Source organism: Trichoplax adhaerens, genomic scaffold (genome assembly GCF_000150275.1).
Source record: "Trichoplax adhaerens TRIADscaffold_5 genomic scaffold, whole genome shotgun sequence".
Lineage (NCBI taxonomy): Eukaryota > Metazoa > Placozoa > Uniplacotomia > Trichoplacea > Trichoplacidae > Trichoplax > Trichoplax adhaerens.
The window spans coordinates 4,859,221-4,876,441 of record NW_002060947.1 but is presented as its reverse complement, the minus strand read 5'-3'; the positions used below and the strand labels follow the sequence as shown (position 1 = coordinate 4,876,441).

The 17,221-nt window shown below is 32.5% G+C and overlaps 3 protein-coding genes across 3 annotated transcripts; 1 reads left to right on the top strand and 2 right to left on the bottom strand.

The window, feature by feature from the left end:
- Positions 1–2,133: 2,133 nt before the first annotated feature.
- Positions 2,134–3,514, bottom strand: TRIADDRAFT_56598 (uncharacterized protein; the record flags this gene model as incomplete). Its single annotated transcript, XM_002112470.1, has 2 exons — positions 2,134–2,767; positions 3,423–3,514. 2 exons carry the CDS (start codon positions 3,512–3,514, stop codon positions 2,134–2,136), a joined length of 726 nt encoding a protein of 241 aa, XP_002112506.1.
- A 1,895-nt stretch (positions 3,515–5,409) lies between these two features.
- Positions 5,410–8,975, top strand: TRIADDRAFT_25636 (uncharacterized protein; the record flags this gene model as incomplete). The annotated part of the gene is made up of 13 exons (XM_002112914.1): positions 5,410–5,588; positions 5,783–5,833; positions 5,997–6,114; positions 6,698–6,769; positions 6,971–7,076; positions 7,197–7,292; positions 7,380–7,506; positions 7,617–7,750; positions 7,868–7,929; positions 8,007–8,073; positions 8,202–8,340; positions 8,426–8,654; positions 8,757–8,975. 13 exons carry the CDS (start codon positions 5,410–5,412, stop codon positions 8,973–8,975), a joined length of 1,599 nt encoding a protein of 532 aa, XP_002112950.1.
- Positions 8,976–10,250: 1,275 nt separating this feature from the next.
- Positions 10,251–12,358, bottom strand: TRIADDRAFT_25469 (uncharacterized protein; the record flags this gene model as incomplete). The annotated part of the gene is made up of 6 exons (XM_002112469.1): positions 10,251–10,361; positions 10,486–10,581; positions 10,660–10,791; positions 10,869–11,095; positions 11,213–11,380; positions 12,220–12,358. 6 exons carry the CDS (start codon positions 12,356–12,358, stop codon positions 10,251–10,253), a joined length of 873 nt encoding a protein of 290 aa, XP_002112505.1.
- Between the last annotated feature and the right edge of the window lie 4,863 nt (positions 12,359–17,221).

Genomic DNA, 17,221 nt, shown 5'->3' with positions numbered 1-17,221 from the left:
GACCATTAGATTAAGCAATAAGTTCTGTAATAATATCAAAAATAGCCATATATTGGCGCGTAAGGAAAAGAAGGTAAGAGGTATAAAACAATTTCGAACTTTTGCCATTGCAACCGACTCAGTTGAAAATTCCTAAAGTATGCATTTTGCAGTTGAGTTATTTTAAAAGTTAGATATAAAACTTTACAATTATAATTATTAATAAATTTTAGCTTATCTAAGATCTATACATTAATTTACCTCAAAATAGGTAAGTGTGAGCGTGAATATTAAGACCTATAAATTAAAAACTCTATTTTAACTATCTTCAACATCCGAAGTATTGTAAAAAAATTGAACGATAAAGCTTTAAATCGAAGTCAAAAAGTTTCAATATTGTAAACATGACTAGAAACAATATGATTATCAGCTATCCAATCACTTTACAGTCTACTGTCTCGATTAATTGCATAGAACAACATTAATATTACGACGTCAAAATCATTTAATAAATAAAATATTCGTATGTTAGTCACTCGCAGATAATAATAAATATTAAAATAGATCAATTGATTATAGTTGGCTATTGTTTGTTACATTGTAGAACCGAGCAGGGACTTCTGCGGTAGACCTAGTAACTCATATAAATATACTACTATTTTGGTGTCTGTAAGATTTTTTCTCAACTCTGTGTGAAGCGAAAACGTATACTTGATGGCCGCTAAATTGAAAGCAATGGGTTTTTATTTGTTTTGTTACCATCTAAAAAAGCTAGTTTACAGTTATACTTTGTCTGGACCATCAAATTTCTAATGGATAGACAGAAATCATAAGACTCTAGGTAATGTGTATCGCAGAATGATCCGCAACAGATTCTTTTTCTGATACAATGAAAGGCATATTAAATTTTCATGAGAAATTGTCTTACGCGACATTGTATTTATTAATAAATCATAATGAATCTATGGTTATAACCACTCATGTTGTTGTATATACTTTATGATTTAGAGAAGAAATTTAAATTATTTTACAGGTACAACCTCGTCCAAATTTAATAAATTTCACATCGAACGTTTTAAATTTTAACAAAATAAAGGAGAATCACGGGCTTCCATAAGCAGCATTTGTAATTGAAGCATTAACAATGTCTTAATGAATTGGTTATGGATCAAGAAAGCAGATCTATGGCTTAAATAGCATTTGTCAGGAAATTATAGCTTTTACGTCGATATTCAAAATACTTTTTCCATGTCTTTTATTGTTCAGTGTTCTGCATCGTTAGCATGCTCAGCACCATTATGTAAACGGATAATATAACAAATACTGAATAAGATTTTCAATAATAACATTCTATATAATTATAGTGTTCTCCAGTATCAGCTTCATGTAGAATTTTATCATATAGATTAGTATTTGAAGCTATGTTTGACCAAATTAGAATACGTACATATAATAACTGATTATAGCTTTTCATAACATGAATTGCATAAATGTATAAATTTATAACCTACTATTGCTATCAGAGATTCAATAGTGCAATTTAATTACATGTACAGAACGTACCATCTGTGCGATAAGAATAAAAAGGTATAACTTTAACTAATTTTATCGAGCCTTTTACAGAGAAAATGGAGTATATTATGGTTAAAATACAAAAACAAGAATCTTCATCACATAACACATAGTAATGTGATAGAATATTCTATATCGAAGTTGCTATACAGTGAATTATATAAAATTGATGTCTATATCTACTTGATAAAGCTATAATAAATGAAATGGCATAATGTAGTTGCATAAATATGGTTATGTACTTGATATCGAGATAACTAATTCTGAATGAAACGGCAATTTAACGGATTAACCAATCATCGAACTTCAGTATACAGTAGAATGATTTTAGTTGTCAAATTATCATTTACTACCAAAAAATTAATTTTTGCTGATGTAAACGTTTAATTCTGCATATAGTTATCTAAAATTTAATAATTCTTTACCTAGATCTCTGTAAATGTTGCTGCTATCAAGATGAAACTGGCATTGGCCTTGCAATATAACTTGTAGAAGGCAGCTGATACTACCTTTGCCAATTATTTTATCTACCTGCTTCTCGAGTATAGCACATAGAGATGATACTGCTTGTCATTAAAAAATCTAAATAAAGTCTTGAGAATAAGCCAACAATGTAGAATTATTTGTTGTGCCACTGTCAAGGCTTTTTGATAGTCTTGAGCTGTTTAGCCGAGATTCAACATGAAAATCAATTCCTTTACTCTCATACCATTTAGATTTTGGCGGTCTATTCATTTCTTTCTCAATAATTTCTTTCCTTTTCAAAAGACTCGATTCTTCTAGTTTAAGCTGTTTCAATTTCAGTTTCGTAAGTATTCCTTCGTAAGGGCTAGTATATTCTTCATTAGAAAAATTACTGATACTCTTAATATCAGTGTCTGTATAGCTTGTTTTATTGTATCCGCACACGCTAGGCGTCGTTGTAAACTCTGACGAATTTATAATCGTGTTGTCTATCTGATTAGATTCATTAACATTAAAATTTATCTGATTAGATTTAAATGTATCTCTCGGTGATGATTCAGCTAACATTTCGTCGATTTTATTAACTAAGGCTTTAACGTAAATTTCCTCGTTTTGCATTGAGTCATTCAAGCCCCCATTGCGATCTTGTTCCTCTTTAACTTTCCCCCTAGTCGATCTTAATACATTTTGCGAAAGGTTTAAAGTTGTTGTTGTTAATTCTGATTTTGTCCTGTGGGTGCTGGCTTTACGCCTTTTAAATACAATACAGAAATAAAAATGAAAATTAGTCAATTCTTACATAGATACTTTATGCTAGACATACAATTTTTCAGCTAAATGTATTTAAAATAAATGAAACGATGAAGAAAACAGTAACACTTTATTTCAAACTGTAGGTTCCCATAAGATGGTGATGTAGATTACTCTCATAATTACAAACAGAGTCTATAATGAGTAAAGAAATGCAATTCCATTGCTCACAATGCTTACCAAGGCATTTGTCAACAGTACAATTAAAAAAATTATTACTGATATTCCTTCTCCTAATTCATATGGCTACAGTAACTAAAAATCCGATCTCTAGACTAAACTGAGTGAACCTAAAATAAATCGACTGTTCGCTATGAATCAATGTTCTAGCTACATGATGTCAACATCAATTAAATTAGGTCAAATTATAATATGAAAAATATGCGACAATTGAAATAGCTGTTGATACTACGTAAATATAATCATATATATGGATATCAAATACTATTATTTTTTACATTCGTGTACAGTCACCATATAATCTTGAGCAAGAGCATGATTACTGCAATTTCTATTAACTATAAATATTATTGCGTGTCCAAGCCAACTCCTGTATTATCTAATCAAAATCGAGACTCCTTTGGTCTTTTGCGTACCTAACATGGCATCTTTCTCCACAAAGTACCAAAGGACCGTGGGATCGTCTTCCTCCAGCAGACACTGAGAGTGGGTAATTTTGACGGTGCATCACGGTCAAATTAGAGCACGCTTGTTCATGAGTGGATAACAGTATTGAATTTTAACTAAAACGATAGGAGGATGTTGTCGTCGTACCTATTTTCTTCGTTTAATTAAAAGAGAAATAATTTTTTTTGTTCAATGTCCAGTAAGTAGCTGAAATCGCACTGATCTGCAAGAATTATTTTGGATATACGCCTATGCTGTTAGCTATTTCTGTATACGCAGGGTATGCTGCAGTAGCGCTAATGCTTCGAGCGTCCGGTTTATCAATCCTGTTTCTATGGAGACCAAATTTTCAATCATAGAGGTCAAAACAACCGCTATGTTTTCAATACTTTACACTCACTGTACAGACTACCAGAAATCTGGACTGATTCTTTTCCTCGGATGGACAAAATTTTTAGAGTAATTGAGGCGGTTTAATGTCGAAAAATGACTACTTAGCATGGATCTTCCGTGTTATTTTTTATATTTGTAGTGATGCACCTCATATTTGATTATTGGGATAGCTACATTTGATTGTGTTAGTAGCTATATTTGATATAGTTAGGTTACTTAGAAAGATATATGGATATTATGGTGAAGCTAATATTAGATGATTAATAACTACTATATTAGAAATTGTGGATGACTAATGTTAGCCAGTTGACGAGTAATGGGTATAGGATTTATGAGACTAGAAACACTGTAATTGTGAAGATGCCCAACACCGAAAGATGCTGGACATTAATAGAAGAGTAGTGATATCTTAAGTAGAATGATATAGATTGTGAAAGATAGTGATGTTCTATTTCCGAAAAAGCATTTTGTTTGACGACTCATGTCTGGTTGTAGATTAATCAAGTTGTCATAAATGGATTTAGCGAAATGTATTTAAGAACTGCAGAAATGAGCTCGCAAGAGAGAGGAGATTTCACTTCGTTTTGAGCTCGGAATACTGTCGATTTTAGACAAGATTTTTGTAGTAATGAAGTATTGCACTATTATTCCTAAATCCTTGTAATAAGAGTCTTTTTAGAAAATACCATTGACTAAGACAGTTTTTGTGAGACACGTCTATTACAATATCACTGGTACTAATTTAAATAACATTGACGATTTTATAGAGCTGTTTCCAACAACCACTTTAGTAATAGATAACAAGATTCAATGTAAAAAAATCAGTCCATTCAGAATCGACCGTCTATATACTTAAAGTAGAGTCCTAAGGAAGTGTTTGGCAACTTTGGCACAATATTAGGAGGAAATGAGGTGGGAGGTGTCTGTCCGTCCAGGGTTGACTCGATCACTAGATAGGAAATACAGTACAGTACAACTGAACCTTTCTCAGCTCGAATTACAGTACTATGTACTGTAATGTATGGTCTGCACCTGCACAATCTACAGTACTCCAATTTACTGTACTGTAGACCATCGACGAAATAACCACCTGATCAATGAGCACTACTGGTAATACGGTATATAGTATAGTTACCTAGGGTGGGTAGACTCGCAAGCCGCACCACTACTTAGTATATTGGATACAGAAAGGTAAGCCTTGGCAAAAGGTATAAATCCAAATCCAGCTGCGCAACCTATTTAATGTGCACTTTGCACCAAATCGTTATCGTAAGATGAAGAGAAATGGAAAGAAAATAGATAGATAGTTCTCAGATCAGTTACGTACCGGTCGATCATTCATCAACTTGTCTATTACCCACTAAAATATTCATTAGCAATAGTGTGTGTCACTTGCAAGTAAATACTGCAGTGGAACGCCTTGAAACTAGGGTACATTTCTTGACAGTCTGAGACGCAGATACGCATATCTCCTTTAGTAGAATATTATTCTTGACTGCTTTCACGCTTGAATATTGAGCATTGCAATTTGTAAGCGATCAAATCGAAGTGAACGCACAAGTCATGCTGCAAACTATCACTAACCGTGGTAGAAGCAGAATTCAATTCTACATTCAACACCATTGTCGAAGAATAAATCAATGGATTCAACCGACTGGCTATGATACTGGAATTAAAGTTTATAATAGTTTAACCAATAGCAAAGTTTCATTAATATTACCCCAAGATAAATTGGCTACATGGTTTGTATCGAGTTAGATAAGCTATTTCAACTGTCAATAAATAGCTAACAGTGATTGAGCATGTTGTATTTCATTTTGTCCTGTATTGATTTGTTTACTGTAGACTACTATAGCACGAATGATGGAAGCACTTCGAGATCCTTGCTACATTGTATGCAACTGAATCTATACTGTCTTCAATCCATTTTGTTTAGGTATATGTGTGGCCCGACTGTTTACGATTCTCCTCATTTAGGTCATGCGAGGTACGTGATCATTACAACACTGAATATGCGATGCTTGCATAGCTCTTACGATATCAGCTGCCAAATGTCGTTACCATCAGTCAGATGCACATTGCGTTGCATATGCTTTCTACAAAGTATCATAGTTATAACAGTTTGTACAATGTTCTTGAATTTATTCTAGCTCCTATGTTAAATTTGATATTATTCGCCGAATCATGACTGACCTTTTCGATATTGACATCGTTATGGTAATGGGGATAACCGATATAGACGATAAAATTGTGCAGAGAGCTGCTGATGTAAGAAGATAGCAATGAATGATATTCTCGACGTTGTTAGTCATGTACTACGTGCAAGGATAACACCTTAGTAATGCATATAGGATTCGTGGCGGTGACTATTAACTTTGTAAATCTACTATAAATATCACTTTTCATTATATATAATTATAGGTCAAAAATTATGCTCATTAATCATCATCGTCTAATAGCCTGACTGCTACTACGTTATATTTTGTACGCTTACATTACATCATAGCACAGCAGTACAGTACTTTATTACTTGGAGATACAGTTGGGTAGGCTATCAGTCATGATCTTAAACACTAAGTATAAATAGTATAGAAAATACAGTGGTCAAGCCGTCTCGTCTTCAGCAACTGATCAGCTTTCTGTCTGCTATACATTTTATTCTTGCATAATCTACTATACCTTGTACCTGCATAAGTGTAATTTACGATCGTTAAGCGATAAGAACTTACTTTATCTATTGATATGGGTACAAATAAAATTACAATACAAGTTAAATTAAATCCATAACAGCACTATGTAACTCATACAGTTTAATATACGTTGTCATTACGCTAAAATTATTATCCTACAGACAAAGACTGGCTTTCGAGATCTAGCTCGAAAATATGAGAAAGAATTTCTGGAAGATATGGAGTGTTTGAATGTAAGATGATAATTCTGTAAAATTTCCGAATCTTGTGTTGTGATTATAATTCCGTAATTTCATTTGGGTAACTATTATACTCCACTGAATGCTTAAGAAACTTCAGCGCTTGTTGTTGTTGCTTCTGCAATCAATTTGAAAATTACTTTTTGTTAGGATATAACCTAACTTTAGTAATTGTAATATCGATTAATCGCATAGGTACTTCGGGCGACAAGGGTTACTCGTGTTACGGAGCATATAGATCATATTATAAAATTTATAGAAAAGATTTTTCAGCATGGTTATGCCTACAAGACAAGTGATGGTACAGAATCGTTTCAATGTATTAGTTAGCGTCAGTCGTATTTGCTTATCAGTAAGCATTAAATTTAAGATTTAAATGTGAATGGCTCAAATATATTATGTTCTATAATATATATTTTAGGAAGCGTTTATTTTTATACTGAAAAATATGGAGATAGATACGGCAAGCTTGCGCCCAGCAGACAAACAATCCATAAATCAATAGATAAGGCAACTGGTAAGTCCAATAAATGTCATATTCCTTTTTCGAAGTGGAAACTTCGATACATTCTTGTTTTATACATTAATACATACCACTATGCAGATTCCGAAAAAATTAGCGATCGCGATTTTGCGTTATGGAAGGCAGCTAAAGCTGACGAGCCATGCTGGCAATCACCGTGGGGATCTGGCAGACCCGGCTGGCACATAGAATGTTCCGCTATGTCTAGGTTTGCCGTAGCTTTTAATTTTAATCTGTAAAGTTTGGCATTATTATTAAGCTGTAATAGGTAAATTACATACTTATATTTAAACATCCTTAAAAATTCGACGATCACAGTGCGATCTTTGGCAATCAGTTGGATATTCATACCGGAGGTATTGACTTACTTTTTCCTCATCATGAGAACGAAATTGCTCAATGTGAAGCGTATCACCAAATCAATCAGTGGACTAATTACTTTCTCCATACAGGTCAATAACTAAACTAAATGTATCTGTATGGTAAATTTGTCAATATTAGCTTTAATTATTTAGAACTTTATTGCTCTACCTCGTTGCTATAAATTTTTGAAATACTATTATTTATAGGCCATTTGCATATCGCAAAAGAGAAAATGTCGAAATCACTGCGAAATTTCGTTACTATCAAGGTGAAGATATACTGTACGGCTATGATACTGTAATTTCCTACTAACTTGGATTAATAGTATTGTAATATCATTTACAGGATTATTTAAATCTCAATTCGCCTGATCAGTTTCGCACGTTATGTCTTCTGTCAAAGTACCGAAGCCGTATGTTCATAAATTAGAAAAATTAACTTGAAAACGATTATGATCTAGTACTACTTTAATTCGGATATCCGCTTCAACCATCATAAATTTCTTCATGTGTGAAAATAACAATACAATTAATTCTATAGCTACGGAATATAATTCCGACATATTCAAAAAAGCAGAAGTTGTACACCAAAAGTTTTCATCCTACATAAACGACGCAAAGGCTTACGTAGATGGCAGTATTAATTCTTTAATAGCTAGCGAATCTGAAATACTTGAGAAGTATGTTAGTTGCAATTTATGAAAATAGGCGCTATATGCTAATACTTTAATGACCTCAAACATAATTAATTCTAATAATTTTTAGGCTTGCTATGACCAAGTCGCAAGTACGAATTGCCCTTGCTGATGATTTCGATACTCCGACCGCTATAAATTATTTGTTGAACTTGTTATCTTTCGCTAATGTCCATTCCAATACTACTACCAAAAGCAAAAGATCCTATACCGCTCGTAGTCCATCTGTAATTGCCGCGGTTTCAACATATGTAGAGAAGTTGCTGTCTAGTTTTGGGCTATCTAGACAAGACGACAAGGTATTCTTTCACATACTTACGGTTGGAGTTTTCTATTAGTTCATTCCCATGCTATGATAAATTCATTCAATTCATGACAGCTTCATTATTTTATGTCTTTAGCGTTATAGTCCTTTATCTGAATCCGTAGTAGATTCTGTCGTCGGATTTAGAAGCAACATAAGAAATTACGCGTTAGATAAACTGAAAAATAGGTTAAAATTGCCCTCTGATTACGAAAGCAGTAAGAACCCGGATTGTTCTTACTTATTGGACCTTTGTGATAACTATAGAAATGATCTTCTGAATGCAGGAATTATTGTTAAGGTATGTAGTTACTAGAGTATTCTCAATTGCGAATTTATCATCTTATCACCTCATTATTGTTTTAGGACCACGACAAAAAATCATCATGGGAGACAGCTCTAAAGGAGGATGTTATTTTTAAATAGTTTAGTTTTAATTCGAAGGTCATGATTTATTTCATTGATACAGGCGTTGACGTTAACACACATTGAAGCAAGTACCGAATGAAGGATTGATTGAAACTAATTATTTATATATAGATATATATATATTTATATGTAATAATAAGATAAAAATGAGCAGCTTCTAAATTTAATACACAATCTTTTGTATTCAAAACATAAGTAATCGATTTATGTCGTAGACTTAATTTATACTATATAAATAGGCGTACTGTTAAGATTTTTAATTGCGAAAATTGACCTTGCAGTTATCGGACAGTAGGTGATTGATACTTTCGCGGTAGCCTTAATTGTATTTTCGTTGTGGGTCAGTATTAATTTCTTTGACTGTCTACGTCGCAATATATAGATCTTGTGCATAGCATGCTGCTTGCAAATCTTAGCAAAGACAATGCGTTTGCATTTCGCATCACAATTCCATTATTTTTGGCATGCTTTCTGGATGTATAAAATGACTTAAACATTAGCCAATGTCTACCAAAAAATTCTTAAGATCACACCTTCATACGGCCATTATGATATTTATGACCGACAGATCAGCCATCAATACAATTTTCTTGCGCGATCACTGGTAAAAATTGTTACGTCAATGGAGATTACTGAGTATCATCAAGACTAAATTTGCATATAATGGTCAATATATCCTGGATATACGCTAGCAAGACTCTTCAGGAAAATATTCCCAGAGTTTTATTTATTAATTACTCACATCTAATCTATTAATCTTATAAATAATTATCGATTTATTTAAATTTGAACGGTGTAATCACTGAATACATACTGTATAATATATATACATGTAATTAAAGAACATTACAAGGAGTTTAAATCTTTAGTAACTACTTAATCTTTAAAGATTACTCTAAGTACATACAATAGTTTCAGATATTACATCATCATCCTGGAGACTGTGAATATCTTATTATATCGACTTGATAGGCAAATATAATGAAGTGGCAATTAGACGTAGATTTATAGGATCAAAAAGGTTAATCCTATTAGGAGTCTAGAAAAAAGTATCTCCTACTATTCTAGTAATAAGTCAAAATCATACTTTTACTTGTCAGTTAGCATAAGCTACGCTACGTAGCATTCCTACTAAAACTGTCGTGTCCTACAGTAAATGTATTTAGTGTGGTCTCCAGCTAACATCATTCAAGTTGTGAAAGTTTCTCTTCAAAGCATTAGGATCAGACCATTGAGAATTCAAGTAGTCATTCTGGCTTGCCTCATCCAATTTCTATTCAAGATACAAATTTACATATAATTTACAAAACTCTCACTAGCATATTAGGATTTGACCATTTGATCAGAAATAGCAAACAATAGCTGAATCAAATCCGGTAGTTGCTTCTGAAAAATACCTTCATCTGTTCTTGACGTCTGTAAGCGAATGCCATCATTTTCTTCTGTTCTTCTTCGCTGAAAACTGGCTCACGAGCTGGTGCTCCCAATCCTCGCTACATATCAACACATCGTCATTATCGATTTAGAACTGCGCGTACAACAGCTGTAGGCTCACGTACATGAATTCATACCTTTTGTAACTTGGCAATGATTTTAGTTTTCTCATTTTTGCCAATGTAGTCACCTAATTTTTTATTCTTTTGCATTTCCTTACCAGCCCACCATAACTGAGCAGTATCATTCTCCAAAATCTTAAGAGCAGCCTAAAAAATTACGAAAAGTCAGAACGAAAATATTGTACGATACGTTCAATGCAATTGAATTGCAATATTTTGCGTACTTGCTGCCCACTCAAGTCTTCTTTGTTTTCAAACTCAAGTTTAATTGGGTCATGGGGTGGTAAACCCATCGGGTAAACAATAGTAACTGCACCTTGCAGTCTTCTTAATCCTTCTTGAATATCATCTTCAGTTATACAAACATTGGCAGCAACCTGTGTCTTAGAAACGGAATTCTTTACTTCACTAACAGTTCTCTTCAGTACTTCCTTCATATTATCTTTGGGAGCTAAAGTAAACATAACGCTTAATAGTGAGAAAGCTTCATTGTGAGTCTTAAAGTTATTTTAGTTACACGTCAGGTCTAGTTACACGCAAATCTACTGAACTGTTATTGATATCTTACCATTTCCAGATCTTCTGCTCATAGGGTCTTTATTTAAATCTGACCCACCAGATGGATAGCATTTGGTAGCCCATTCATCTACTAATTTCAAATCTTCAATTTGCTCATCAGCTAGTCCTTGCATATTTGGTGGTAATGCAATACCGTATTCGGCAAGGTTCTCAATTTCTATTATCGTAATCGTAGCGCAATTTCAAACATTATAATTATCTGATTTGATTGATTAGGATATTGAGACAGAATACATATACGAATTTCATGAATACTTAAAAACTAAGTCATGGCATATCATTTCATCGTGCTATTGTTAATGCAGAAATTTTATCTACAGTAGCCAGCTTTGGATATCTGCCAATTTTGCTGATGTAATTATTTTATGCTAGGAAATGTTCTTATCTAGGTTATCATCCCAAGTAGGAAAATACAGTCTGACAATACTCGTAAAGTAATCAGACAAAACTTATGGTAATTATAACCCGATTACAATTTCGTAGTATCAATTTCGGTCGAGTAGAAAGTAACGGGATCGAATTATGTTGCTTACTATCTTTATAATAATGACACACCAGAAGATAAAATTTATTTAAATTAGGATGTAAAGTTTAATGTTTCAACTTTACTCTAAGTTGAAAGTTGCTACTCCATAAACGCTTACATTGCTGTGCATATTGAGTCTAAGACGTGAATTGCTGCAACAACACTACCATCTTAATTACAACCATACTAAGGGAGACAGTTTTATGGATTCATCATTGCAGTATCTATATTTGTACTACAGTCGATCTTTATGGTTTCTTGAGTGAGTTATTGGCAGAGTAAAAGGCGTCAAATCAAGTGGTTGCATGTCATTTTCCGCGACTTACGCTTAATGTCATTTGTCAGGACTAGGCGAAGTAGTGATGCGTATGACATAGCAGAATACTGTATATTGTATAAGCGTCATGAGAGAATATGAATGTTTCAGTACTATCAATTTCATCAACATTTACGAATTGACTCTTTCTTACCTGAAGAAAGTCGTTCAATTTTTAACCTGCCATTATATATCGCAACAAGCTGCGGTAACAACTCTCCAACGGCAATAGAACAAGTTGTTTCGAACAGATATTGGCTTTCATCACCAAATTTGATATGCAGTTTAACCATGATATTATCTCGATCCTAGGCTAGTTATTTGAACCAACAACGATCTGATGGATATACTTTTGAATAGAAGAAAGTTATTCTGCTACAGGTAATAAGATTGATGCTCAATTAAGTTAATACGATGGCAATCCAGCTTTAATTTTAAAGGAACTAGTCTGCCTCGAATGAATCACTATGGAGAAAGTGAAATGAACTTATACTCTACAGTAAGTTGGTATTAGACTAGACTATTTAGACCGGTAATCTCGTTTGAGATGAAGTGCGCATAATCAGAGTTCCATTGCCATGGTAAAATCAAAATAAGGAAGAAAGTTGCAGACAGACGTGAGTGAGGACACTAATCGCATTCCAGCGCCAACGAATTCATGAATCCGCCTTGAACTAGGTATAAATGTGATGGAGGAGAATAAACACAAATAAATATGATGGAAGCGTTTGAACTTACAATAAGCTCGTTATTAAAAAAACTTATCATCATCAACAATAGAGAATTAATACCAGTAACTAATATAAATGCAATGTCAAGTAGAAGTCATAGCAAATTAAGTAGTTGCATAAAAATTAATTTTATGAAGTCGCTGAAATCGAACAGTTTTAGATAAATTTGTAATCCATTTACTCACATATTTTTGAGATACTATAAATCGAATCGATAAATACCGTACTAAATGACTGGTTTTTTCTACTATATGTAATGATATCTCTGGTAGATGGACAAGGATTATAGAGATAAAGAAAAAACCTTTATTAAAGAAGGAGATATACCAGAGATCAGCTTAAGCATGCAGCCAACTTAGAGACGCAACAACTGCGTCAGTTACATCTAACAGCCATATATATAGTGCAGTACAGTAAGCATAACAATCGCGTCATATATCGTGGTACTTTACTGAATTACGTAAAAGTCATTGAACGAGCGTGTATAAATAGATATACAGTGGGTCATACGACGCTATGCAATATAAGAACGTAGAAATTTCATATACATTCAATGCCGTTTAACTGTAATTATTTAAAATATTTTACTTATTAACTATTATCGTGGTCATTGCATTTGACGTAATTAATGTGGTTCAGGCTCCATACCGTAAATTGGAGTATTTGCTTTAGACAAAAATAGGATTGAGTTAGAATTAGATATCGGCATGTACATTGACTTTATTTATGATAAGACATTAACGTAATATCGATAACTATATGTTAGCATGCAAACTGCTGTTTATTCAACCGAGGATTTCTGAGCAATGCAGTTTGTTGCTGGTTCTGATTTATGTTTGAGCCCTCGACATTTTACTTCTATATATTATTTATTCAAACTAGGAGAAGTTGGTAGCATGTATGAACGTGTCCATAATATAAATATTATCCACAATAAATCTCACAAGTTTAGGACATATTTTAATTGTGAAGTACCATGAACAGTAGTTTCCAACTGCGAAATAGGACTTATATGGATGTATGTAATCGCTAATTTAGTAAACTTAGTGTAACTTGTACTCTATATCAAGAGCCTTGTGAAATTGCTTCGATATCAGGATGAATTATCATAACAAATACTGTAATGCTAACGGTAATTGTTTCGAGTGTGTAGTGTTGAAACTGAAGTAAAACGCCTACTAACCTCAAATACGCTGATTCTCGATCAATCTATGTCAATAAAATAAACATACTATACGAGGTAATGAATGATTAATAAAGACCAAAGTAACAAATTATAACGAAAGATAGATATTTTTAGAATGAAAAGGGTAGCATATCTATTTTATTCTTTTACACCAACATAAGCGCACATAACGCAATTTTTAACACCTTATGCTACTTATATTATTCATGTTTCTTATGCCTGTCACGGTGTTACATTACTGTTATGATAGCTTAATAATACAATAGCAGCTAATATGGAAAATATTCATATTTTGTAGTACTAGGTAAGATAAGTAATGCCTTAACGCGGATATTATTTGTGATAATTTATTATATATTAGATACTGATTGTTATTATGAGTAGACGGCAGTAAGATAATTCAAGTTCTAGCTAATGATAGTTGTACTTGACAACGTACATGCTTAGATTAAGATTAAGTATGCGTAAGAGTGTAATAAAACCTGCTCTACTAACTGTAATAAGACGTAAATCACAATAGTATTTTTATAGCAGCAGATCTTTTACTGATACTCTATCGATTAAGATACTTCGTAATAGTATAACAAGCTCTGACAGACAAGGAAAACTTCCTACAACAGTAGATATTAGAAAAGAAGGACTAAGAATAATAATGACAGAAAAGTTTAGCTGCTTAAATATATTATCTAACTTGTTTATAACTAAACAATTGCGAAAAATATAACTCAGCCCTTGCAGAACTTAGTATGAGAATAAAATTCTATGATTAGTATCATATTCTACGAAGCTGAAATCAAGATACTTGAATTATCACAAACATTACTTATATATACCTATTATTGTTAACAGCCCTAGATTTTGGTTTTATTTTTATGTTATATCGAATTCACTGCTACATAGCATATTGATAGCAATAGGTCTTATCTAACAGCTTCAATACGAAGAGATTAAAAATATTTACTGATAGAAAAGCTACGTGAGGGGCATCTCAGTTCGAGGTGTCTCTCCTGGTAAGGTATAATAATAATAATACTGTTATTATTTACAGATCAGATAGTTCCTATATAAACGGAAATATTTGAGTTGGGCTGTGTGGTAAAAAGTTGTGGTCTTGTAGGGTGTCTATGCTAATAAAAGTTCTATCTTTACAGTACTCTGCTGCGTGTCTTTAACATTTGGTAAAAGAGCGTTCAAATCAGTAGTTGCCTACAGACTTTTACTGTACGTTTTCTTGTCACAGAGTTTAAATAGTGACAATGCCTTTTAAATGATTTGGCATATTTTTTACATCAATTGCGATATAACCTTAACACTCTTGATAATCATCTATTACCGTTTTGCTTTGGAAACTACAATAACATGACTCAATCTGAATTATAGATCATCATAAATCCATAACAATATATTGCTGACAAGATAAATTAAATGCTTACTATTTATATGGGAGATATATTTTAATTGTGACTTTTTATCATCTTTGCATGTCCTATTACTACTATATTACTAATATTTTAGAGCTATTAAAAACGTGATGATTGGATTAGTTACAATAATAATTATAAACAGTTTTAAACAAATGGATCTTTAACAATATAGTACAGTATAATACAAGTACTTAAACCAAGGCTTTTTGTTGCAATCAATATTAAATGCCAGAATTAAACATATTGAACAAAATAATTTACTTGCAAATACTAGCATCACCATAAGTAGTTATAATATAAAGTCCACCCACATGGAATTTTGGTCATTGTGATTCGCCATATGGACTTTAAAAAAAAAATCTTTATCGTCCAATACCATCAACTTATCAAATATGGCAACACTGCACCCTTCTTATTACTTTATAGATATGTGATAGGGGTATGATTTACAATAGTTTTTCATACAAAAGATTATTTATCTTTAATAACACGGCTCTGTGTCATACTGTACCACAATCATTAGTAAGTTTTAAAAACAAATAATGTCAATCTTCATTTGTGGTCAAAGTACATCTGGCTAAAAATAAGAAAACTCCTCTGATTATTTCAATTAAAGATAGTGATGCAAAGAAGAACAACCAGAAATTTTTAGCTATTTTTGTAAGAAATATATCAGATACATAATCTGTAATTCTTTCAAACCGAACTACGTCGTAATATCGTCAACTAAGGGAACTTTTACACCGTTCATATAATTGACTGGCTTTCTGTAACCAGAACATCTTTTAAAGCTTGAAACAATAACGATGATAAAAATTATGCGCCGATATCACAATGTCTTAGCACTATATAACTTCGTCGTACAAATAAGTTTAAAATTATTGCACTAATAATCAACTCGCCGCAATGAAATCGATTGCTCTTATAATATTGTGGTTTATAATCAGTCAATATTGCCCTATACAAATCTTAGGTGAGGAAACGAAATAATGTATTTTATTTTTGTTCAATTCTAGTGGAATAGAAGTCATCGGTTTATATTAATGCCTTAATCATGCTGGAAATTTCAATATTTTCTAGTATTTCTACGACACTCGTAATTAAAAGGAGTAACTAAAAGCTTAAAATAAGATACCAAGATTTTATTGCTGGATAATGATATATAATTTAGCATTATTAAGCCAGATGTAAAATCGAGTAACATAACTTTTAGCAATCTCTTGATACTGGTAAATATAGTACTTTCTCCTTAAAGGCTGCTAATTTTTTATCTCAAGCTTAGCAAAAAGGATTTTTCATAATAATGCAATATTTTAGAAAAGAGCCTGTTTCTTGTTAGTGTTATGAAATCAACTTATTCCGTAATTTTTTTGAAATCTTTGAATGCCTTTCAGTGAATTCCTATATCAAATTAAACCTCGATTGTCATTCTAAAGAATTACATATTAATAATTGAGTATGAATTACACAGCAATGGTTGATGCATTGATCTACGTGTTTGATCTTACAGGGCTGGACCATAATTGCCCTGCAAAATGTACATGTAATGTTGCTACGGCCGTTTTATGCACCGACGAAATGATGACTAATTTTCCAATTGGTGATGAAATTATGGATAATGTCACCATCTTGTACGTTATTGATGCTTATTTACTTAACTTAGATACATTAGAAATAGAATATGATGTCTTAAATGACGTTTTTATTAGGTTAAGATCCATTAAGATCGCACTATGTAATTCTCATATTACGAACCTAAATTATTAACTGGTAAAATATAACGATGATCGATTAATAAAATATTACTTACCTTAG